At 35.1% G+C, this 26464-nt stretch overlaps 2 protein-coding genes across 3 annotated transcripts; both read left to right on the top strand.

Annotated features, from left to right (window-relative positions):
* The first annotated feature begins 1950 nt into the window (after positions 1-1950).
* Positions 1951-11658, top strand: LOC121328352 (glucoside xylosyltransferase 2-like). Its single transcript, XM_041272969.1, has 7 exons — positions 1951-2355; positions 4893-5082; positions 5697-5828; positions 6137-6388; positions 6610-6733; positions 7579-7751; positions 8443-11658. Exons 1-7 carry the CDS (start codon positions 2081-2083, stop codon positions 8620-8622), a joined length of 1326 nt encoding a protein of 441 aa, XP_041128903.1. The 5' UTR covers positions 1951-2080; the 3' UTR covers positions 8623-11658.
* A 1443-nt stretch (positions 11659-13101) lies between these two features.
* LOC121328809 (serine/threonine-protein phosphatase 4 regulatory subunit 2-like) lies at positions 13102-24847 on the top strand. 2 transcript variants are annotated; one of them, XM_041273882.1, is made up of 10 exons: positions 13102-13231; positions 13720-13801; positions 16520-16567; positions 20143-20313; positions 21120-21213; positions 21482-21519; positions 22002-22076; positions 22219-22362; positions 22582-22844; positions 23121-24847. In XM_041273882.1, exons 1-10 carry the CDS (start codon positions 13198-13200, stop codon positions 23453-23455), a joined length of 1284 nt encoding a protein of 427 aa, XP_041129816.1. In that variant the 5' UTR covers positions 13102-13197; the 3' UTR covers positions 23456-24847. The 2 variants fall into 2 exon arrangements, with proteins under 2 accessions (XP_041129816.1, XP_041129817.1); XM_041273883.1 differs by lacking the exon at positions 16520-16567.
* The last annotated feature ends 1617 nt before the right edge of the window (positions 24848-26464 follow it).

The following is a 26464-nucleotide window of genomic DNA, read 5'->3' as shown; positions in this document are numbered from 1 at the left end:
CACCATCACTCATTCATTGCCACTCATTCATAGCGGATTCTGCATGCTGAATTGTGCAATTCACAATAAAATAAAATGATTGGGCAGGGTTTCCTGTCGGCCAAATAAATATTGGCTTCTATAACTTTTGACCCCTTGACCTAATTGGGCTGCAAAGTTTTTAAATGTTGCGTGAACAGCCCAAAGTAAAGTATTTGGTGTAAATCTGAAGCTATATGGTTATACACACTACTTTTTGGATGTTTTTTCATGGAATGACCTCAGTGGACATTTACACACACACAAATAAAATAATAAATAAATGCTACATCCCACGGGTTCTAATTTTTCTTTTGTATACTGTATTCAACTCCTATCTCCCTCTAGTGGTTTATCGATTCTTTTTCTGCTTTGCACATTCAATTTCGATAGACCGTGTGGCGCTTACACCAATAAGCAAGTCTTAAATACGGTTTATATGAAGAAAAAAAACAACACAAATAATACCCTTTAAAGCCTAGTTATCGCAAAATATGGTAATACTATTAGAACCAATACAATGTGTAATAGGTATGTTGATATCAAATGCAAATACAACAGTTTTTTATAACAATTTAAATACGAAAAGCAGCTCTCCCCTATGAGCTCACACAACGTGCAAGAAAAAGTCACTTAACATTTTGTGTATTACTAATTCTAGACTGCAGGGGGAGTTAAAGACCATGCAACACATGCGAAATAAAGATAAACTACAGCAGAGAGAAGGAAGATGCACGATCGCCAGGGTCTACGCATTTAGTGAAATTAGCTTTTTTTTTTTCTTGATATAGTAAGCTTTATCCCAGGAGACAACATTACAACTGGAGTTAATGCTATAGCGTCTAATTTATCGACTGTTTCCCTGCGGCCAGTTCAGGGATAACATTAGCATTAAGTACGTAGTAGTAACACAATGAAGACCAAAGTATTACTACTGCGCTACAGAACATGTTTTACATAATAAAACATACAAAATAAACGTACTGAGCACAAACTATTACTCTACATGTATTACGTTTTGCTTAAACTTTATGAATATATTGAATGTGCGAAATCACTGCATTTGCAACCAAAAGTAACGAAGCCACGGTGTTTGCTTTTAATACCTACTAGGTCATAAACAAAATATATGTAGAAAATAGCATTTAATTGCGTTACATAGCTACTTCAATAAATAACACAGCCCAAAGTCGTAACAAAATACTCAGGGAAGGTATACTTTTAGCAAAAACATACCTTTACAAGCAAAACTCGTAGACTATAAGCAGGCACCATGCGTGTACCGTATTTATTAGAATATAACATCATTTTAACACTTTATTGTCATATCTGAGATGTGTGTATAGAAAGCGTTTGTTGCTGTTGTTTTTGTTATTGCTGTTGAAGTAAACCTCTTAACAGAGTAAAAGATATATAACTTTAAGGCGAATACGGTAGATGTATTGATAAACGTATTAGTGTGATAATTTGTAAATAAACATGAACTAGCATTACCATTTTAATAATTCTGTAAACCACAAAACTAAATAGGTTGTCAGTACCAGTGCTTTTTTGAGCTATTATTATTATTATTATTATTATTATTATTATTATTATCGGCTTTTAAATGTTACATAATGCATAACTGACAGCTAGCAGAAGTCACAGCGTACCGTGATTATTTTAGGGTCGCGTGGGGACGTTTCTGATGTGCTAATAATATTTAATTGTGGTACTCGGTTGGAGAGTGCGGTTAGGTAGAGTTTGACCAGTACCATGTATCAGAAAGTTGTTGAAGTTATTGAAAGTAACCAAAGCTAAATATTGTTAAACACGATTAAGAACGTTTTTTTTTTTTTTTATTACGCGCCTTTTATAGATATTAGGATACAGTGCAGAGCCCTCCTCCTCTGAGTAATGGTTTTTTCAGGCGTCTGTGCTGTGGCGCTCTGCTCAGTGTTAGCCTGCACAATGCAACGGGAGATAAAATACTCATAAATGTGAAGTCTGTGTTTAATTTCCAACCCACAGCCATGAAGGAAGACTCTGACGTACTTCCACGGGACCGGAGCCGTTTTTCAAGATGAGAATTCACTGCAAGATTGTAGCGATCATTCTCTGTTTTGGAGTTTTGCTACTTTTGTATCATTTTGTAAGGAATGCTGCGGGTGAGCCGCCTTTGAAACAAGTTGCAAAGGGAAAGTATTTGCAAACTTCCTCTGGTTTGGGAAACGTTGTTTCTGTTGAGTTGGCACAAAACCCCCGTCCAGTGGCTCAGGTTTCACAAAAACAGCCACGTCTGAACAGAAAATCAAGTAAACTACCAAAGAGAAGAGGGAGTAATCATGCAAACCCAAGGTATGATCTAAAGTTGTCGCCTGTTGTTAATGTTGAAAACTTTATAGTTAAGTCTGCATTGGCTGTAGTTAACTCAGCCATGATGTGCTGGATTAAAACATGATGTACTGCATTTTACTGTACGAACAAATACAAAATAAATAAATAAATAAATAAACAAATAAACAAACCGCCATGCGCATTACTCAAATAATTAGTGCGGCGAGTACATCCTGACAAGGTTTTAAGGCATAATTCTTTAAAAGTTTACTACATGCTGTTTTAATCTTGCCACTAGTTACGTATAAGATCCTGTATCTTTTACTTACTGTTCTTGAGTTGTTGTTTTTTTTTGTTTGTTTTTTTTTTTTTTCCAGTAAAGAATAACACCAGTAAAGGTGTATTTGTTTATTCATTCTGGAATTGTACTAGTCTTTTAAGATATGCATCTCGTTTTCAAGGATGTCTTTGACTGCCGCAGAATTACAATCGCCCATTAGAAAGAGGGTCCAGTACCCATAGAGAGCAAACGTCCAAAACAACCAAAAAAAAAAACAAAAAACCACCTACGGTCCAAATCATCTAAAATAGCATTGCAGTACTGTTTCACAACTGCCAATCAAACACCAAATAAAGAAACGTGGTTATTATATATGATGGAGATTCAGCATGATATTTTAATTTGCACCAAAGACTGTCACAGGAAGGTACTAACGACATTAAAACCACCATCGTGGAGGACTGCTTAAAGTGTTATTATTACATTTTTATTTATATGTAATTTTTTTTTCTTTCTCAGACGCAATACCATAGTGTAGAATTTTCTTATACAAGTAAAAGTACCGGTAAGTTATTAAGAAATAGCCTACATCCTGTGCAGATATGTAAACGGATGCGTTGTTAAGATCTTGGCATGCTGGCTTCGGACGGTTCGGTGTAGAGCCAAATTCTACAAACCTTCTCTCTATCAAAAGAAAACAATGCCAATTTAATGTCACCTTGAGCTGGATTTGTAGTTGGTTAAATCCGTTATTCATGTTGTAGACCATGTGATCTACAAAATAAATCCCTATAAAAACTAATGGCACAATTCAGATTAATCAATCAAGAGATTACTGCTTCTATCAAGTTTAATGATTAGCACATCAAAAGGAATATGGGCACCATGAGAACATAAGAAAGTTTACAAAGGAGAGGAGGCCATTTGGCCCATATTGCTGGTTTGGTTGTTAGTAGCTTACTGATCCCAGACTCTCATCAATCAGCTTCTTGAAGGATCCCAGGGTGTTCCAGAGGTTATCATGACATATATTACAAGCAAGTAGAATAGCATATCATAACAAATTGTCATGCATAGTTTAGTAATAACTGCATAGTCAGTCCCCAGGATTGAGTATTCAGTAGACATATGTGCATGTAAAAATTGGGTATCTGTATGATGAAGTTTGACAGTATTGTAGGTAAACAAATATTCATGAAAAGTCTCAAGGCCCAGACTACCGTTTCTGTCTGAATGATCAGCCATGACAGCACAACTTTTATAATACAGTTTCAGAATACTCTAATGTCTTTTGGTTTTACATTGCAGAGTAAACTTTTTTTTTTTTTTTTTAATAAAGAGAATAGAATGATCTTTGTTTCCAAGGGAATTATGTTTCCTTTTGAAGACTACAGAGATAAATCGTGTTACTGCTGCCAAAAATGATGTAAGGCTAATACACTTAGGATGTTTTTTTGCCCTTTCACTGCCACGTGTCTGCAAACATAATAATGTTCTGCATCTGTTGTAATATTAATAGAATAGAACAGGGGCATATAGCCATTGTTTAAGTTCACCTTCTGGCCCTTTTTAATGCTTCCCATTAAATACAATGACTTAACCCTTTGCATTAAGTATCACTTACAATGTGATTGTTTTGGTATTATGTACTTGATTAATTATATGAAAACTTCTTACTTCTGAAGGGAACAAAAATGTGTCTAACTATGCAGGCCCTCTGACAGACTATCACTGACTTGTAACTAAACAGTGTTATCTGAGATACTGCTCTGTTCTTGGTGTCTTCCCTTTTTATCTGTGAAAATTCGACTGCCAACAAAATATGAGGTCAGTATTACACACAGTTGTATTTTAAGGATTTAAGAAAATAATAAAAGCTAGTTAGATTCCTTGTAGCTGATAGACTTTGTAACCCTTTCCATACTCTCAACCTCTGAACAAATTTTTTTAGAAGTGGGGAGGGAGAAGTGGGGTTTGAATTTTAGTCCAATAGTTAACAGTTCATAGCTGGGTTTATCAAGTGCATGCAGCCACAAAGTAGGCTTCGACTTCAGACTTGTACAGTTGTATAGTATTTTTGGGATTCCTCTGCAGTATGTATATTGACTGACTGGATGTATTGGTCTCTGATCCCCTATGGAATAAATTGGATAATCTAATCTGGAAAACAAATCTAAGTGAAAATAATGTTTTGTTTTTTTTCTAGAAGTGTGAATTTCCCCCATCATTCTCCAAATCACACATCAAAGCAATACATCTTCTCTGTTATACTTTTTAGGAGACCCATTAAACCAAAGCCTCCCCGTAAGCCAGTTTCTGAGGAATGGATGCATCTGGCCGTGGTGGCCTGTGGGGATCGTGTGGACGAGACATTGACCATGCTGAAATCAGCTCTTCTCTTCAGCATCAAGAAGATCAAATTTCACATATTTGCTGAGGATTCCCTAAAGCCACAGTTTGAAAAGGGGGTAGGTAGGCTGTGTGCAAAAACTAGTAATTGTAGAGGAATATTTATAACAAATCTTACATCTACAGAGACAAAATATGTAGGGAACTTGTAATGGGGGACTATGGACTGTTCATTTTTTTTTAAACATTATTATTTTAACCATTTATAATTTAAACCATGTTTTATAATTTTACTGTGTATTTGCATAGTACCCAAAGCCAGGGGAAATAAATTACTAAGATGCTAGTCTTTATGTTACTGTTACCTGACTCTGTCTTGCTACTTGCACAAACAGTAAATGTCTGAAGTTGTCATTGATACTTTGGCCTACGTTTATTATATTTTTTCAAAGTGGGCATTTTTGCTATATTTTGGGTCAAGCTCAGGGGCTTCTCTTATACTGGTAGTAATGTTGCATGTAGAATTGTTGATGCCTATGTCGCATTTAGCCTGGCATATTGAGTGTATTAATGGTCTAACCAATGGTTATCTCTCAGCAGTGATTGGCTGAGCACCATCATGCCATTGGACCCCTAGAGTCGTGTAACCCAGCTACACCACAACATAAGTGTGTTAAGTTTGAATGTATTTAATGTTAATGTTCCACCACATTTCTTTTTTGTTTTGTTCCAGCTGAACAAGTGGCCTCATCCATTTACGTTAAAGTTTCAGTACAGCATCTACTCAATCACGTTTTCAGTGGGGAATGCCCAGGAATGGAAAAAATTATTCAAACCTTGTGCAGCACAACGGCTTTTTCTTCCGGTAGGACACTTTTCTCACTGTGAAAATCCTATCTTTAACTTTTTCTGTCAATTTCTGTGTTGCACGACTAGCTTAGTTCCGCCCTTGCTGGGGATCACTATTGTCCAAAAGTAGGCAGGACCTTATATCTAATGCAAAAGGCTCTTTCTCTAAGGGAACAGTGTCACTGAAAACATCTGATTCCAACAGAGATCAGACTCCACCTTGGAACCACTCTTTGATTACCTGTATTGAAGACATTTACATGTACTTGCTGACAAGTCATCCAGAAGGTGCAATGCATCTCTTTTTGTCACTTTGACTGGCAGGTGATCCTGAAGGAGGTGGATTCTCTGCTGTATGTGGACACTGACGTTCTCTTCCTGAGACCAATGGACGACATTTGGAGCTTTCTCAAAGAGTTCAATACAACTCAGCTAGCAGCAATGGCACCCGAACATGAAATACCGAAGATTGGTTGGTATAGTCGATTCGCACGTCACCCTTTTTATGGAAAGACTGGGGTGAATTCGGGGGTGATGCTGATGAATCTCACTCGGATAAGAAACACCCTGTTTAAGGTAGGCAGTAAAAATATAAGTAGGCATGATTTCAGATCCTCTCAATAAACTTCCATTGCAAATGTTATCCAGTAAAAATAAACTGTTTTACTCCTGTATGGTTTTTACCTTTGCTGCTCTTTCACATACTTACAAACCATTTTATCAGATACGCAGTTCTCTTTGCCCAGTAAGATAAAGTGTAAACTGATAATGTTACTTTTTTATGTTTTACCCTGCAGAATAGCATGATCCCGAGTGGGCTGGCCTGGGAGGATCTCCTGCACCCTCTGTATCAAAAATACAAGAATCATATCACCTGGGGAGACCAGGACTTGTTGAATATCATATTCCATTATAATCCAGGTACATGTATGGGTATCTTGTTGGAAGGTTAGCAGGTTGACTTAAAGTCATAATTGATGTTAACAGGTTCAAAGGACTGAGAAACATTATGTACCATACTTACAGTATAAGAGCACTAGAAACCTAGATATTTAATGTCCAAATATCCATATAAAACACTGTCACAGATTATAAGGTATGTTTTTTATTAAGTACGTTTGGCAGCATGAACAGTGTTTAATCTTGTTTTTCCAACTAAGAGGTGTATTCATGACAGATTTACACAGACCCCCACACTGCAAATGTGTGACTGTGATAATCGCAGGTGGTGATTAATAGGCAGTGTTATCAAACCTTTAGCGCCAGGCTGTTTTTTGGCAGCCGTTACCTTGCCTGGGGTTGATATGTTGGAATTTAATTAAGACACTTATTTCAAGTTCAGATAACAGTGAGTGACAATGAATGATAACCAGAAGAGCAACTCATTCTAATGAAAAAAAAAAAAAACAATTTATATTCTGCACTGGATGTGTAGTTGATATAATTTCCACCGTGTGAAATGTCAAATTTCTCTTGCTGAATAAATTATTTTTTTTATGCAGCTGGTTGCATAAAAAAGAATTACTGGGAGGTGTTGAGGATCCTCTTTCTAGTTCTTTTTTTAGCCCTTCTGCTTTTTTTTCTTTTTTTTAAATGTATATCAATCTTTACCCCGTGTTTGTTCTGTTCATATGTTATAGTGGTATTTATTTACTTTAATGTTAATATAACTACTGTAAGTAGTGTTTCTGATTGTTTTTAGTTTTCATTTGCTTAATAGCGATTTGTATTCTTATCATTATATTGTTCTTTATTTGACTCCCCAGAGTGCCTTTATTCATTCCCCTGTCAGTGGAACTACAGACCAGACCACTGTATGTACGGCAGTAACTGCGCTGGGGCAGAGGAAGAAGGAGTGTCCATCCTCCATGGAAACCGTGGGGTTTACCATGACGACAAACAGCCAGCCTTCAAAGCTGTGTATGAGGCAATACATGATGTGAGTAAACATACTGAATACTGACAGTCAAACTACCAGAACAGCAGGGCTCTTAAATTAACCAATTGACATGTATTCAAATGTTTTTTTTTTTTTTTTTTTTTAAATGAAAAAGTGGTGGCAGGGTTATAAATTATTTGAGGAAATGGCCCCATGTCTCTGAGTTTAAACCCTTAACCTCAAATTATTTTTGACATAGTAGTACACTGTTTAAGATATAACAATAAGCTGTGATTTGCGAAGCTTCCTACACCACGTCATATAAGGATTAGTAATGGTATGAAAATTATTTTTGCCCAATTGTACAGTATTAGTAATAGAAGACTATTGATGAAAGGGGCCTAACAGGATTTTTTTAAAAAGTGGATGTATTCTAAAGTTAAACAGGTTATAATAAAGTGAGAAATGTTCATTGGAGCTACTTCCAGACTTAAAGTGCAATGCTACATAATAAATAAATAAATATATATATATTGTATATATATCTATATATAGACTAATGTGTTATTTTGAACTTTACGATGATATGGTGCAAATTAAATTAACCTATTTATTAATGGCACAGTCAGTTTGTTATATCAATAGTCTAACTGTCTTACTAATTCCAGGCCTACACCACAGAATAAGGTACAAGACATTAATAACCAAACAGTCTTTTAAATCTTAATTTTCATTTTCTTTGTGTTTTTAGTATCCTTTTGAAGATAATTTGTTCCAGTCGATGTTCTATCCTCTCCAAACAAAGTTTCTAGAAACTGTGAATACGTTGTGTGGTCGGATTCCACAGGTGTTTCTGAAACAGGTTGAGAAGACAATGAGGAAAGTTTATGAGCAACGTGTAATTGTCCACCTGAAACACCCTCAGAACTGAAGGAAACTTTCCAGACTTTTCTACACAAACTGCAAGCAATTGCAAAGGCATGTTGTTTTTAAAGCCTGCAAATGACAATGCCTGCTTGAAGCTCAGAATGGAACCACTTAGTCCTCACTTTCCCAGAGAGGAACTCAAATTGAGTGCAATATGAAGAAGCCGAAAAACTGATTTTGTCAGCCCTTTAGCACAAAATCAGTATTATCTTTTTTTTTTTTTTTTTTTTTTTTTTTTTCCCTGATATGGCGTAAATTGTATGCAAGTCGTACAACAAATTGGTTTTATTTTCAGAGAGATGTGCCAAGGCAAGGTAATATAAGCAATCAGCATTTTGTAGACCTGAAAATGTATTTAAAAGCAGTCCATCTTAATAGCACTGTACGGGCCTTAAGAGCTTTACCACAGATGTACAGAGAATGGTGCAAGCAACATAGTTAGTTCATAAGACTGACAAACAAGTGTTTTATTAAATAAATACATTGATTATTCTTTGCAATTGAGCTACACTGCCAGATTTGGTAATAGAGCACAATAGTGTAACTGTAGAGTGTAAACAGCCGACATCTGCTAATAACTCAACAGGTTAACTATCTCTGCTGTACACTTGAATTCATCTCATTACATAATCTTTAAAAATGGCAGCTTTTTGTATTCCATTGCTGGTAAAATTGATGGGTCTTGCTTTGCTGATGCATGTATTTCATGAAAGAACAAGGAATACCTCAGGAAATTGTGTTTGGAATTTGATGTAATTTTAATTACATAGTGAAGCTGCCACCCGTTGCATGAAACTATTGAGGCTCTGTCCTCAAAACACCAAAAAAACCTAAAATACAATCACATACAAGAAGCCCACTGTATACAATTGTAACATAAGAAGTTTAGATCTGCTTTAACTGGTGCTAATTAAGTGATAGAGAAGATGCATAATTCATACCTAATACATATGGTGCCACTACTAGAGTATACACTTTTTTTTAGCGTGTGGGGTAAAAATGGCAACATTCTGCAGCTACTTTAAAACTAGCTGTGTGCAATTTAAAAATGTTTATGAAATACTATGCTTAGGAATCAGACAGAAAATCATATTTAACCTAATGGTAGCTACTGTGTTCAAATAGCTTACTTTTAGTCTTTGCGAAATGTGTGCAAAGACTGCAGTTTAATGAACAAATTTGCAGAATAATTTGAAATATTCTACTTAGGCAAGGATACATGGTCAGATCCAGTGGAAAACCAATAATAATAATAAACGCCTATTTTCCCACTACACTGTGGCATTTTCACTCTCTCAAAACCATGCCACAAATATGTGCTATGGTAGTATTGTGCATTGCATGGCTGATGCTGTCACAGTGGAGTGAGAACACAAAGCCATCAGTGTTGTGGAAACAAAGACATTTCAAAACAAGGCCCAAGTGTTCCAGCTGAAACTTTGTACAATGCAGACTCTTTTAAAAGTGTTATATCTTTTAAGCTGCTTTGGTAAAAATATCTTAACAAAGCTTCCCTGATTTGAAATTGATATTTTAATAGCACATGTAAATATTGTGTGATATTTGTTTACATGGACTTAGGAGTGGTCTTATTTGTTGTTGATAAACAACCACAATTGGTGTTGTTCAGAGAGATCATTGTCCTGGACAAACTAAAATACTGCAGACTGTTTCTTGTCCGTCTCAGCCAATCAATTTGCAAAATTTACAAACATTTCAGTCTTTGAAAACCATTGACTGACACCGGTATATCTATGTTCAAATTATGCATACTAAGCAGCTGGAACCTTTGTTATTGCTACTTTGATCATGCATCATTAAACATTTTTGTCAAATGGTCTGTGGGGCATGACAAAGACATTTTTGCTATACAATTAGTGGCAGCAGCATTGCAGTCTTATCAAAGGAAAACTTCTATTCTGTAAAAATACAGTTGCTTTCCTGACTGTGTCATACAGCTTTAAACCAGATTCAGACATTAGTTCCTTTATATTTGTGCAGTAAAATCACTGATCTTAAACAATTTTAGGACATTGGTGATCACAATTATTGGTAGGTGTTATGAATAGGGATATAGGGGTATGCATAGTTGCAGCAGCTTGCATATTAGTAAGCAGCTAATAACACCTACAGTCTTTTTTTCTGGATTGTTTCTTTAATGCTGGTCTATGATGTGTTTGCAAAATATATATTAATTTTTAATGTATTACTTAATATTATGATTTATTTCCAGTGAACGTCGCATACAGGATTATCTTAAACACACATGTTGAAAATATCATCTCAAAGTGATTTCTGTAAAATGTGTAACTGAACAAAAAAAAGACTGATTAGCTGTAACAGAGTTTGAAGACGTTGCTTTTCATGGTAAGTTGTCCCCACAGCTAAAGCTACGTTGTTAAAATGTAAACAAACTGGACTGTCAGCAGCTTGACTTTCTAGTAGACGCTGGGCATAATAAAATACAGGGGGAATTAGAACACATCTCTGAATATCACTTAATGTTTGGAGCAGTGTTCGTAACAATTTAGTAATAGTTGAAAGAATATGAACATCTCTAATGGACATCAAAATATGCCAATAAATAGTTCTTGTGTATTTAAAAAAAAAAAAAAAAACTATTGAAGGATTAATGTAAAATAAATCTATATAAAATGTATGAAATAGCCTGAAGCACAGTGTTAAGAATGTAGAATAACTAGTACTATGTAGTTCGCTTGTTCTGCTGCCTAAAAGGAGTGCATGTATGCTGCCGTAAGCTATTGTGTTCTGATTTTTGATATGTACATTCTCATAATGTTGTGATTTAAATGTAGCATTGCTTGTCTAACTGGAAATGTACACAATCTCAAAAAGGCTAGGTTTTATATTATTGTGTATTTTGTACTTTTTTTTTTTTTTTTAAATGTCAAATGTGCAAAAAACATTTACATCTCCAAAGGAGAACAAATTTAAGATTATTGTCAGTTTTACTTTTGTTAAAACTTTTTTTTTTGTAAAAACTGCTTTTGTAATAAATATGCATGTCAAGTGTTTTAAATACAGCTGTGATTTCATTGTGTTGCTATGATTCTTGCTACATATAGTCAAAACCCAATTAATGTATATTGCTGTTGTGCTTCTCTAAGCTCTGTTGTATTTTCACCTACCGTTATACTAGTTCACTTTAACATGATCCCATTTGCATACTTGTAATGCTGATGCAGTATCAATGCTCAATACTGTATTCAAAAGGACATGCTACTACATTGGTAATTATTTATTCAGTGTGTATACTGTAACTAATTAATGCACAAAAATCTAATATATAAAAAATGTATTTTTCCATAGATGTCATCCTCCTAAGCAAGACATTCCTAGAAACAGACAGGTGTCTAAGTGTCAACAAGAAACATAAATGGCTCAACTCTACACTGCCATAGGCAAAGTTACTACTAATGACACTACAATAGATTTTACATTTCACAGATTCGAAATGATCAAAAGCCCAAGCTACTATCATGTAGAGGAACATTTAGATAGACAAGCTACAAAATACAGTTAAATGCATATATTTTGAGCAGATCGTTACAGAAACTTATATGCTGTATATAGTGGGTATCTCTTCTATATGTAACTAACCTTTTGCAGTCTGCAAAGCAGTTTTGAAAAATGCACTCACCACAGTATCACTGAAAAGAAAGGGTGGGTTATGACTGAAGTTAATCTCTTATTATTCAGTTTATCAGACCCAGATTAATACTTATCTCAGACTATTATACCTAAGGAAGGATTAGAAATTCCAAAATTAGTGCAAATCAGGGTCTATGGAACCTGAAGTAAATGTTCCACATTTGAATTCAAGAGTGTCTTGGTGACATAAGTGTCAGGTTATGAATACCTAAAAGGTACGTGTCACACTACATACAATACGTGACAAAGCAGATCAACAATGCCCTAAAAAATGTACCTATTTTATTAAAGCTGACAATGGATTACTTTCTGTCCTTGGCTAAACTAGCTGCACCTATTGATATGTGCTATGTTTATGAGCGTTAGTGTAAAACAGTAGCTACCCTAGCGCAACATGTACAGTCATAAAACATGCTACGCAATTATGAACTTCAGCATACCACCCAGCTGTTAATTGTTGGAATAGCTGGATTACCGTACTACATTATTATTTTATCAAAACAAATAAATAAAAAATTCTAGCAGACACTGATTTGTATTAACTGGGGATAATGCTACATAACCAGTATATGGTATTTCTGATACTATAGTACTGCACAACAATCGCAGTTTATGAAGCCCTGACTTACTCTTACCAGCTGCTTGCCATGCGTTTAACCCGTGTAGTAGGAGGACCTTATGTGTACATTATGCTGTTTTGATATGGCTCAGCATAGTTGTTATTCCCTGGAGTGACCGGACGCACATTACAGACTCTGTGAGTTTGAAGGGAGCCGCCAGTGACGTCACGGGCGCCATATTGAAGTGCTGTTTTTTGTCTCGGTCGCTCTTGCCTTCTGTCTGTTTCCTGTTGGAATCAGGGGGAGGTAGAAAGAAAAAAATAGTCTCTGCATTTCACACCATAATCATGGAAATCGACACACTTCTAGAGGCTCTGAAAGGTGAATACATGTTTTATAATTCTACCTTTGCCTTACTAAGAAAGAGTTATTGTAGCGGGAAGTAAGCGAAAAGTGTTGTAATGTGTTCAGTGTGCCTGTATGCTGTGTGTTCATTTTTCTAACATAATTTGCAAACAAAATGGTTATTACATTGCCATTTTAAACTTCTGATAACGAAAGAAGTATGCGAGAATAGTTTTGGGTTGGTTTAATGCGTTACGTGTGTTACGTTAATGGTTACTGTTTAGCGACTGTAAACCTACATTGTATTGTACGTAAGGCCTCAATAATAATGTATTTCTTTATCGGGAAAGTTTAGTTTTTTAGGAAACATGTATGTAATTTATATATTGTTTTATCATTTCCCTTGTGTACTGCTGGTAACTTTTGAAGCATTATAATACTAAAGGCTAATTGTAAGACTGCTTTCAATGCTTTGTTAATTTTACTACAGTTATTTTTCTGCTGTTTTAATTTTTTCACTCTAGATTTCGAAAAGGAAGGGAAGAAGGAAGCGTGTCCAGTTTTGGACCAGTTTCTTTGTCATGTCGCAAAAACTGGAGAGACAATGTGAGTCAATCAACGAAGAGGCCTATTATGTATTATGGGTAGAATGTGAGAGATATCTCAGAGACTGTCTGGCTCCACTGGGGACTGTGGGAACTGCAGTTAGTTTTAAACATGTTATATAGCTTGTACAGTGAGTAAGTATAAAAGTATTGTAACGTGTTAAATCAAATGTTTATTATTGTAGAGTGCACAAAGTATAACTTCTAGCAAAACCATTAATTTCTATATTTAAATAAATAATAATAAAAAAAAAAACAATACACTTTAAGGACCACAATTTTTCCATTAGTTTTTCCATGCACCAGTACCACTTTTATGACAGATTTGTATCGGAGTTGTGTTTTTCCAGTATTCTGGCCATAAGTCTGTGACCCTATATAGTACTGATAAATGCTGTTGTGGCTAGAAAAAAAAAATAAAATAGAGGTGTCAGAAAACAACTTATGCCTAAAAGAAAGATTTGACAATATAGGGTTAACCCAAAGCATTTCTTTGTAAAGGTAGATTAACAATAGAAATGTTAGTACTGTTTGGTCCAAATAAGAAGGGACTGTGATGCTCAGAATTTCTGTAATTGAACTAGCAGTATTACAAAAGTGATGGAGACTGGGAGCTGTAGATGCATTTGCTCTGCAGATGTCAAGTTAGAATTGCAGGTTTAAATATCCACACAGCCAGCTTTTTGACTTGTTGGTTGATCTACCAGTGGTCAAAGTCTGACCTCATGCTAGTTACCCTGGTACTGTAAACCAAAAATGTTCAAGTAAAATAAAGAATACAAGTGGATTATATAGGCTGCATGTAATGTATCTCATATTGAAATGTAAAAACAGCTGTGCAAACAATAATTCCATAATTTGCATGAAGGCACAATAAACTGACTTTTAGTGAACTGCAAATTGGGTACTAAGCATGATCCTTTTCTAATACTAGAAAACTACATCTTATTTGAATGTTCTAATATTATATTACCCTGGGCATATCTTATCTGCCCCAGATTTTACCTTTGAGCAAATGCCCATCTAATTTATTTACTGTGGCGTGGGCATTTTTTCCCCCCATAACAATTATTCCCCTTTTGATTACTTAGGCACTTTCTCGTAGCTCCTTCGTTCTGCTCCTGTGTTCAATGAAAATAAACAACGTCATTTGGGAGTGGGGAAAAAAAGAAGGAATGTGTATACACTACAGTGGTTTCATCCAGCTAAGTGGGTTAAACTAACCCGGTTTCATTATGGCAATCTGGATGCTCTAACACTGTTGGGCTAGGGCTCAGGTAAATTGGTTTTGAACTTGGTTGTCGATTTTTTTGCTCTAATGTGGGCAGGGTCTTAGAAGACTGCCTCAGTGACTGCTGCTTTTTAAACTTGTGCTCTTTGACAACATAATTGTGACTGCTTTCGTCCCTTTAAGATCTCCAATAATGTAGTTTGTCCTTAAGTGAAACTGACGATCATTTAGCGCTGGTCATGATGATACTGCATAAATTACAGTAATAGAGAGCAAGGTCAAGTTCAAACAGCAATAAGTAGGCCTACGAGTACTCAATATGTGCAACACAGACACAGTGTGCCATTGCGGTACGTGCGTAATAACAGGAAGTAAGCACCATCAGAGTATGTACTAAAAGGAGTTTTTAGACAGGATTTAATACGATTTTATTAGGTTCCATGATACTGGTTCTTTACATCAGTGTGTACGTTATATCCCAGGTACGTTGTAAACGGGTTTGACTGTATATCTGCCCCTAGGGACGATGCGATTTGATATACAGTCCTCCCTCACTGTAAGACTTTCGATTTATAACGTGCGTCGGATATAATGCTCCTACAGCATGCCCCCAGTTCCCTATACTAGTGATTCATGCAATGTTTCTACAGTAAATATAGTACCGGTGTTCAAATTGTTAACAACTTCTCAGACTAACTTCCCTCAGTCTCTCCCTTTTGATATACTGTAGTATCTGAACTGAAGAAAAGCTGCGCTGGCACTTTATAACACAAACATCTTATTCAGCATTCATTTTATAATTAAATAATTATTAGGCCCATTATGTGGTTATCTTTCCTCCGGCATCCGAACTTGGGTGAACCCATTCCCTCATCCCTTTGCCCAAGCTTCTCTCTTTCTCGCACTTGGTTTGCTTGTCTGTTGCTTTGAACAGAACTCCCGACCCGTTTAGCCAGGCTATTTATGAGTTTAAAAACTGCTAATTAAAATGCTCCATGAGTGGGAATGTTACTTTTTTTTTTTTTTTATGTAAAAAATATATCGTTGATTACATGGTGCTTTATGCATGGTTAATTCACAGAAAGTTACATTTTTCTTTCACAATATGTGCATTAGAGAGGGAATTATTTTATTTAGTATTTTAGTCAGATGTGTGTTTTATATTGTGTGTTTATATGTTTAAAACGCTTATATCGTGTGTCCAGCGAGACTCGTGTTGTAGTGAGGGAGCGCTGTGATAAGCTTGCATCAAAAGTATTCAAGTTTTATTTTTGAAAGCTCAATGGATACTTTGCCAAACTTCCTGACTAACAAAAATCTAGTAAATTTATGAATCCTACTGTGTTTATCTTTTCTCATATTGCAATAATTAAATAATTTATTTTCTGTTTTGTGTAAACCGCTGAATGTTTTCAATGCATATAGATTACGATATCGGTTTTAGTTTTTTGTTAAGTACCTACACCATTTCTATTTTTCCATATTCAGTTGCTCTCGCACAGATGAAGAACGAGGAACTTGTCCTGAACAAGCTTGGTAACTAAATATTTTACCCTAAGAATGTTTTAGTTTTAGATGTGTGTGTGTGTGTATATGTATATATATATGTGTGTGTGTGTTTTGTAGTTCCACAGCATATTTGTTGAATGTCTACAGCTTCTATTTCATTATATTGTAAAAAGTTAATTTTAAGTTGCAGATTTAGTGGTTGGATTTAAATGCTGCATGTGTAACACAAAAGCTTGTGCAGATATGATGCAAATTAGTGAACAAAGCATACACCCTATTGCACTATTTAAAAACTGTACTTTTGCCTGGGCTTGTAATAGATGCTGCTGAATGTTAACATCCTGAACATTTTTAACTGAATGCTCAAGCAAGTACAAGTAGAAAAAAACAAACAAAAAGCACACCTGAAGTTGTTGCAGTGCCAACATTTTTTAAAAGCACTACATGGAAAGGGAGGGTGAGTATATCATAAACTTTAAATACTACTGATTGTAAAAAAAAAAAAAAAAAAAAAAAAAAAAAAATCCAAATCGGATAGGCCTAATGTACAGTGACCATTTTAATCAATTTTATGACTTGTAAAACCTTACATTTTTGTAAATCTGTAACTTCAGAATGATTGAGTCACACTATAGGTCTGTTTTACACACATTCTGGAATGAGCTGCCAAATGTATTGTGGAAGATTTTGCTAGTGTAAACACAACAGAACTCGTCCTCTTATCCTCTCATTAGATTCTGGCACAGCTTAAATATTTGCTGGTGTAACCACGCTGAGGACATGTTCCGGAGCAATTTGAGAATTCCCATCAGGCACTGCACACAAGCCAGCTACGTCCTCACCTTTCTGCCTTCCCGTAATTAACTAGGTGGTAGCATTAAATACTGTGATTTTATATATTCACTGTGTTATACAAGTAAAATAAGATTAAATATATGCTGTTTACGTTTCCAAAAGCTTTTCTAATCATCTTCAATGTCCACAGCAAGCACTTCATATGATGTCGTTTGATGATGTTGTTATTACACCATAGTGTCAGATGTGTTCACCTTGCATAGTGCGCCTGCTCATTCTATTCTGAGAAGTATTCCCTGCTGTTTCATACAAGTGTAAATACAGCCTCCCAGAACAATTTTCTAAACTATAAGTTTAAGCAGTAAGACTGGAAGGGTTGAAATGTACCTTGCCATACCACGATTGGCATCTGAAACCTTTTGTAATTTGATTTTGGGTTATTTAGCGCAATGGATTGTTGTCTGATTGGTTTGGCTTTCAAATTGACTATACAGCGCTATCATTGTTTGTTTCTGTCCTAACGATTGCATCCTAATAGAGGTCTGTCCTTTAAGGATATTAATCAACAGTCCACACACTCGGACATCTCCCAATTCTTTCTCTAATCAGTGCTGAATATAACACCTGACGTTAAAAGCAGTTTTGTATTTGGTTGTTGGAACAGTAGATCATTGAAATTAATTTATGTTTTTGTGAAAATTAAACTGTCAGTTTAATAAAGACTACAAATTCCTGTTAAATATCCCATAATTTTCTTTTTCTCTATTCATTTCTCACACCAATGAAGAAAAGTGAATTTGTTCTGAACAAGCGTGATAATTAAATATTATACCTAGGTTTTGATGTTTTGTACCCATGAAATACTGTAGTTGGCTACAGTTTTCTGTTTGAATTGCATTGAATTCCTAGCTAGTCACTTTAACAGGGAAGATTGAAGACTCTACTTGGTAAATTACATGAATTGGAATGGATTGCTTTTTTTTGGTTGGAAAATGTTCATAAATGATGAATTTAAGAATGCACAGAGGTTTAAAGATCAAAATGAGATTGTGTTCACACTGATTTTTAGAAATATAGGTTTTGACACACATTGTAATACTTTTTTTTTATGAATTGTTTATTTATTTATTTACTTTTCCATCAGATGGGCAACTTGTTAAGTCTAGCTGCATTTGTCAAACCTTCATAATTTTAAACACATCTAGGACTAATTGTGAGGTACTGAGAAATACTGGTAGTCAGTTAGCATTTTTGTGACCCCCCCCCCCCCCCCCCCCCAAAAAAAAAAAACTTTGAAAGATTAAATTAGAAAACTACTTATTCTGGTTTTGAAGTATTGATTTATTATTTGTACTAGATTACTTTGAGTCTTAATTACTCTTCCTTGAATGTGTTTTTACTGTATATAATTTTATGTTTTTTATGTTGGCAAGTGTCACTGGCTTCTAATGTCTGACAAAACAAGTCTGGTAATTCCACTGCTGGTTGAAATGTGTGACAGAAATCCACGTGGAAGCACCACTGGCACAAGTAGTGTGGGAAGCTGTATGCTACACTGGTGTGGCACAGACAGCTGAGTGAAGGATCAGTCCCTTACAGAATTAGAATTTTGGGGAGGCAGCCACAGGAACGATTCTTTCTTGCGGTGCCTTGCACAATTTGAGGTTGAAGATGGGTGGTTGAATAGCCTTTTCTGGACTGATTTCTTACCCATTTTATACTACACAGACATGGTGAGAAACGCTGTGAATTTGTGCTGCAGCCTGTGCATGGTAGTCACAGTGTAGTGTACTGATGTTGGGATGCATTTCTGTTTAAATTTCATAAATGTCCTGTAGGACCATCAGGGAGGTCAAGGAGCAGTATACTTTAGAGGTGCCAGCTACAACCTGGAATTGGGAAATTATGTATGTTGAACATTGGAAGCAGTCGCTTTGAGATGAGGACCACTGTACCAAGAACAAAAATGGCTCGTTTGTTATTTATTGTATTCTTTTAAATTTTTTTAATACAAAGACTGCTTTCATTTTGTTACCGGTTGCTGTATTCCTCTTTTAACTATACTATTGCCATTTGCGGCAACTCCATTGCTGATGGCCTGTCATATTTTTATAGCTGAAAATAGTGGATATGAATGTGAAGGTTGCATTTTTTTCAAGAGCAGCAATGTACTGAAGAATTTTAATTTTTTTAAATATCAGCTTAACCCTGCCTTTGGAGGAGAGAAGACGGACAAGCTGAATCCGGCTCTAGTTTGCAAACTCCTTTGTAATCCGTAAAAGTACTGATTTATGGGTTAAGTACCACAAACATGGCGCTTGCATGTGTTTGGGTTTGGAGGTATGTCAAAGCAATGCATCGTTTTTTATTGTATTTTAACAAAGGGTTAAATGCATTCCCAATAAAAATCACAGAACAAAGATTTACTGTTTGACTCTTAAGTCGTCTCTCTGTCTGCTGATGACTATAAAGTGAACATAATGTATCCCTTGCTGGTGTGGAATGTAGTGGAGGCATCCATGTGTATGTCACAGGGACTTTTTTGATTCTCTCATTTTTTTACAGCTGTGGTGGGGGATGTGTGTAGTAAAATACTTCTTTCATGTTCAACTGAAATCTTGGACTTTTGTAGCTGTAATTTCACACACATTTCCTAATTTTAGATATTTAAGTTACTGAGTGTTCATTTTGTAGATATGTATTCATCAGATTTAAGTCTATATATTTCTGATTGTAACGCTGTGGTAAATATATACAGTTCTGTACGTTTAGTGACTGTTTGTTTTTCTCTTTCATTCTTTCTCCAGGATTCAGTGGTCGCAGTTCAAAAGCTACTTCCTGTTTAAACTTGAGAAGGTGATGGATGATTTTAGAGCCTCAGCCCCTGAACAACGAGGACCTGCTAACCCCAATGTGGAATACATTCCCTTTGAGAAAATGAAGGAACGGATACTTAAAATTGTAGATGGATATAATGGGTATGTTTTATAGGACCAGTTTCACCTTTATTCTCATCCAAGTAAAATGTAGAGCCCAGTGTTTTTGCCACAACTCATTCGAGTTTAGATGCCATAATTTATGTGTATTTAGGTGACAGTTATCTCAAGCTTGAGGTATAACCTACACTATTTAGACTTGGATCCGTCGTTTATGGATAACTGGCATTAGATAGGATTTCCTAACTAATGTTAGGATACGATGAGACACTGAGGAAATTGTAGACACTAATGCCTTCGTGAAAAATCCTATCCTAGCCGTGAAAGATAAGATAGGAAAGCAAGTTAGGAAATTTTTCTGTAATACGGAATGTTTACATTTATTAATGTGTTATCTGTTTTAGAATCTTTGATGCATTAAAGTTGACACTTTCATAAAATGAATTATCTGTAATGTAAATTCATCATATGGTAAAATAGTGCCATCTGCTGTAGTTAATAAAGTATTTGAGTTATGGGCCTATCCACTTATAGTAGTAAAACCCCAAGTTTACTGTTAGTGAGTGTTTAATTTTGTATATACTGTCAGGAAGAATAATCAAGGATTGTTGTTTTTTTTTTTATTTGGATGGAAAGATCTCTGAAGACTAATATGTACAGTTGACATACTTTGTCCACTGCCATTTAATATGCTAGTTATTTAATATACCCAAAACCCTAGTTATTTCATTCAAGTCTAATGTCCCCTTTTTTAATTATTAGAAATGCATTTCCTGAGAATTAATTATATTGAATCTGTTGCAATGTGTATCTGTAAATAAAGCATTTTTCTCTTCTGTCAATTTCAGCATTCCCTTTACCATTCAGCGACTCTGTGAATTACTAACTGATCCTAAGAGGAATTATGCAGGGACAGACAAATTTCTCAGAGGGGTAGAAAAGGTAATAACGATTAAATCATTGTTGTGAAAGTGGTGCTTTTTGAAGAATCAAGATCCAACACTTGCATTTATGGATACATTTCTCATAGATTTAAAAGGAACTACACAACTGGAGCACATTGTTGAATTTAATCCGCTCTTGCTTTGGCCGCTTTTAAATAGCCTAATACTTGATATAATATTTGTTGTCAGTATTAATTTTAGGCAAAAGCATACAAAAGAAAAGGTATCCTCAGTATCTTAACATTGTTGTTTTTTTTTTTTCTTAGAATGTCATGGTTGTCAGCTGTGTTTATCCAATATCAGAGTAAGTAAATAAATAAATAATAACAAATAAGATTAAATGTTTAGCAATTTTAGAAAAAATCACATTTTATACTTTTGTTCATGTTCTATGCCATACAATAATACTAAAGATGAGATCCTAAAAGCATGATTACATGTACTCTTAGCTTAGATACATCTTTACTCTGTGCAAAATACTCACCACTGTTGCAGTAATATACATTTTAAAATCTTCATTATGCAAATCTATGCGTTTGAAAGGGAGGGATGGTTACCTCCTGTTGATTTTGCGCAATGTGTAAAAATCTTTGTTGACTAAAGGGCATGAATTAACTGCAGAAGGTTGTGTGCGGTTCACAGCTGGAGCTTTTCTTGGCAGTGTTATTTTCTGCATCTTCTGTAGCTGGACATTTCAGATGGTACAGTCATTTAATTATCGTGAGTATCATTTGAGTATCGTGAAATAACAATTCAGTTGATTTTTGTAATTCTCTTCCATTTTAGGAAAAATGGTTCTAGTAGTTTGAACAGAATGAATGGAGTTATGTTTCCTGGTAATTCTCCTGGTTATTCAGACAGGTAAGACTCCCTCAAATTCTTATGATTTGATAAAGTGTGGCAAAAGTGAAGATCTTTTGTCTGTGTTAACTCTGGAGTTTGCGTAATTATTATATTTATGCTGATATATATTCTGTAGTGACTTATGGTAATTGTTTTTCAGAACCAATGTAAATGGGCCTGGAACACCAAGGCCGATGATTAGACCAAAGCTTTCGCTGTCAAGTCCTTTAGCAACAAATGGTTTACCTGACAGTACGGAATATAAAGAACCTACAGTAGAGCAGACAGAGGAAAAGACTCACAGGTAAAGATTTAATAAGAAAATAAATAAATAAATAAATAACTGCTTAAATCTTTTCATTAAAATATGCTGCGCCTTAAAGCTTTTGTCGTACTGACATTACACTTTCTTTATTTAATTGTTGTATGCCACAATGGTTTAGCATATCTGATAAAAGCATACCTTTTCTAACCGCAACTTTTCAAGACTGCTAACCAAATAAAAATGCTTTTCTTTTCAAAGTGAATCTTCAACAGAAGGGGAAGGTGCTCTGGGTAGCCCAGTTAAAAATAAACACCTTGAGGAAGAGGACCATATGGAGGCTGAGGGTCATGAGGTAAAAAGGCTGAAGTTTGACAAAGAGGAAGAAGAGCAGGAAACTCCCCAAGCTGCACCCAGTGAAAGCTCTTCTGAAATGCCAGAGGAAGCAGAAACCTCTTTAGCTGATCAAGAGGGTGAGAAGGAGAGCAGTCAGTATGCAGACCAACAAGGGTTAGAAGAGGAAGGTAATGTATTAATTTTAAGAGTTTATACTGTTGAAAAGATTTCCATAATTATACAAAAGTGTGGTTTTTACTCAGGTGGGGGGGGGGGTGCAATTTGAAAATGCTAACTTCATAGTGTACACTGTAAGCACATGTGGACCGTGTATTGTTGTAAAAGTAGTCACATGTGAGACTGGCCTAATTATTTTATATTTGCTAACAGTTTGATTATAAACCAAGCAATGTGAACAGTTACTGTTGCAACATAACTTATTAATCTTGGCTTTTTATTTTCAGAGCCTTCAAGCACACAGACTGAAATCCCAGATGGAGCAGCCAGTGAAGAGAAGGTTCAGAGTGAAGTCTCTGCTGGTACTGAAGATTCTACTGAGGAAAGCAATCAAATGGACCAGTCAGAGGAGCAAACTCAACCAGAGAAAGATTTGAGCACTGAAGCCAGGGAAACCAATGAGAATACTGCCCTTGTCAGTAGCACCAGTGAAGAATGCAGTGGGAGTGAAGAACCTGGGACAACCTCATCCGCTGAAACACCAGAAATTCCATCGGAGAATGCAATGGAAAATGGAACAGAAGCTACAGATACTGCAGAAGAACCTATGGAACAAGACTAATTCTAGAATATTTTTGGTGCAGTATTTTCCATGAGGCTCTGATTTTACACTAAAAAAAAAAAAAAAAAAAAAAAAAAAAAAAAAAAATGTAATGTGGACATTTAGCTTTTCAAGAAGGTTCTCCATGACTTCTCTAAAGAGTTAAAATCTGAAAGAGCTGCTCATCTTAAGTACTGTGAATACCAGCTCCTTCAGATCAGGCTTAACGCTGACATTCTTGTTTTGGTCAAATCAGTGGTTTGTGTATAGACTTTTATTTAGAATAAAGTTTTTAAACTGGAAGGTTATAATTATAATTGACAACTTTTTTGGATCTCATTACATTTAGTTATACAAGCTTTTGTCTGGTTTTCTGACTTTTGTGGCAGGTTTTTCATACTTCAACGTTCTTTCAACATTTAAACACATTTTTAGGGTTTCATTTTAGAATTCCAGAATTTATTTTTAATACTCTTAACATTGTTAGAATGGTGCAGTTCATACACTCTTTTGTTTTTTTTCTCCAAGAGGTACTTTTCGTAAACTGTAAGCCAAGCTTTCAATAGCTCCGTCTCATAAAAGCTAACCTACGTGAAATCCTAAAATCAACAATGTGTTGAATTACCAGGTTTAAAACACATTCCAAGAAAGCAAGTCAAACTGTTCACCACTGTCATATACATTGAGGTGCCTGTATCAGTGGGTTTCAATTAGCTACAGAAGAGTGTGGTTAATGCAAGGGACTGAGCTAATTACAAGCTGTTTTGACTAAAGAATGAATGCCTTTTCTAGCAAATATAATTGCATCGATTAGAAAAAAAAAAGTTATTAACTCACATTTTTCAAATGGTGGGACTGTAAGTCAGTTATTCTAAAATGGATGTATGTGGAGGTCATTTCTTATACATACCAAGGACTATATTGGAAGAGCAATCTAGCATGTTAACATTGTTGTATATATATATTAAAAAAAGAAAAAGCCTAATACAAAAAATATAATTTTAGGGGTGCATTGAACCACCGTAATTTATATACAATTTTGAACTGATTGACCTATTTTTGAACATACTACTTTGACAGCCAGAGGTTGTTTCATATTTGAAGACCAGCTCAAAGCACAAATATTGCTTCAGTCTCCAGATATTTTCAGCGTACAACTACCTTTGTATATTCCACGCCCTGTCAGCTACAACACTTGTTACAATTACTGGCTGTCAAGTTTGTACCTGTTTCTGCAACTGTACTTTTTGATATTTAGAATTTTTAAATTTCTGTAAAGTAGATTTTGTAGATTGTAATAAGTGTTCACAGCCTTTGTGAAACAGTATATAATTGTATAATTTCTGTGTGTAATCTGAATGCTTGGGCTTACAATACAGTATTCATATAAAGCAATAAATGTTAAAATTATAAGTGTGGGTATGCTTTATTTGTATCGATGACACAACTATTTTACTTTTGGCAGCAATAAAAGCTTTTAAATAATTTGTTCTGTGTCTCACCTAACCCTAGCATGTTAATGTCATTTGTTTTGTTTTTGTTTTAAATGTAACAAGTATTTCGGTTTGTAAAATTTAACTTTAAAGTATGTTATGGTCTATACAGTAACTGCTGCTCTGCTGTGAAAACACCAGCTATGGAAACCAACAAATGCCATTTGTACAAGTTAAATTACTAAATAATGCTGTAGTCTTCCAGATATAGCATGCACATAACTGAGCTGCTTTGGGTTAAAGTGAATTGCTTGTACAATATATTACTTTAGCAAAAACATTAATATGCTATATTGCATTATTTATCCTTATAGAACATGCAATCTCTATGTAGCATGGATAACAGGATGATGGAAGCAAATGATTACTTAAACTAATTACTTTAAAATCAATTTTAATATACAATTATGCTCTCTGCACTAATTCAAAAGAAGTTACTTTGGATTATCTATGATGTTTGCATTTAACTCTTTTCTGCTAATGGAAAATTAAGTTTACACCCATAGAACATAAACAGTACTCTGAAAGTGAACCTTTTCAGTGTTTCAATTAATTGGCCATTAATACAATGTATACTTCAGTGGTTATGTTGGATTATTGCATTGCAGTGTACTTAAGTCTAAAATTAATATGAAGTCTGTTTTAATTTATATTGAAATTTGCTTCTATTCTCAAAGGAAATAAATCTGGATTTTCCAAATCCCAGTTCTGGAGTATGTCATGGGCAGCCATTTAACTGCAGTCTTTGAATGCCCATCTCTTAGGAAATAAGGTGGGGTCAATAGGGAATTGGATACAGCTTGAAATAAAGAGTAGTAATTTGATATGGATAGATTAATGCTAGAGATTAGGGGGCTGAATCCTTCATACTGACAGGATGTGAATGTAGGTCTTCTGTAGCAGTTTTTAAGAGATTGGCAATGTTGTCTGAATATTTTAACCAGTTCCTGTTTGACTACCATTATTTACATTTAATATATTATGTATTTGGTCTGTAAGGCTGATATTTCTCAAGCTAGCCAATCATTCGATCAATGTGCTTAAAATTATAATCTTCTGCCACTGATGTTGTTTTAAAAATTACACATTGTGATGTCTATGCAATGGTTTCACAAACAGTTTCCAGATTTGTGGTCCAGGAAAAATTACCAAAGGATTGGTGCTTCTTAAAATTGCCCTGTGTTTGCATGCATTAAAATGCTCACTAATAGAATGTACTCGTGTCTGCGATTTTAAATTGCCAGTTAACTAAGAAAAAACATTACTTGAATGTAAACCTGTGCAGTCATATTACTTTCTTATTTTAGATTTCCATTTTCACCAAGTCTGTCCTTAATTTCGAGCAATTGCTTTAAAAATACAGTAAGCCATTAACTACCATCTGTTCCAAAGTGATATACTTCAGCTAAAATGAAGGAATTGCTTCTGAAATGTAATCACGTGCTGCTTTTTACAATCAGAAAGTTTCCCAAAAGAAAGTATGTGTTGTTTTTCAAATTACACGACTTGTACAGTTTGCCCTATGAATACTGAACTT

This window comes from Polyodon spathula, chromosome 16 (assembly GCF_017654505.1).
Source record: "Polyodon spathula isolate WHYD16114869_AA chromosome 16, ASM1765450v1, whole genome shotgun sequence".
Lineage (NCBI taxonomy): Eukaryota > Metazoa > Chordata > Actinopteri > Acipenseriformes > Polyodontidae > Polyodon > Polyodon spathula.
The sequence above is the reverse complement of the archived record's forward strand: the minus strand, read 5'-3'. Positions and strand labels throughout refer to the sequence as shown.

Bases quoted from the DNA above. Each gene is read 5' to 3' on its own strand.
- LOC121328352 (XM_041272969.1), top strand. From the start codon at position 2,081: ATGAGAATTCACTGCAAGATTGTAGCGATCATTCTCTGTTTTGGAGTT. The intron at 5,083-5,696 runs GTAGGTAGGCTG...GTTTTGTTCCAG, and splicing joins AGCCACAGTTTGAAAAGGGG to CTGAACAAGTGGCCTCATCC. The intron at 6,734-7,578 runs GTACATGTATGG...TTGACTCCCCAG, and splicing joins CATATTCCATTATAATCCAG to AGTGCCTTTATTCATTCCCC.
- LOC121328809 (XM_041273882.1), top strand. From the start codon at position 13,198: ATGGAAATCGACACACTTCTAGAGGCTCTGAAAG. The intron at 13,802-16,519 runs GTGAGTCAATCA...TTCCATATTCAG, and splicing joins GCAAAAACTGGAGAGACAAT to TTGCTCTCGCACAGATGAAG. The intron at 16,568-20,142 runs GTAACTAAATAT...TTCTTTCTCCAG, and splicing joins ACTTGTCCTGAACAAGCTTG to GATTCAGTGGTCGCAGTTCA.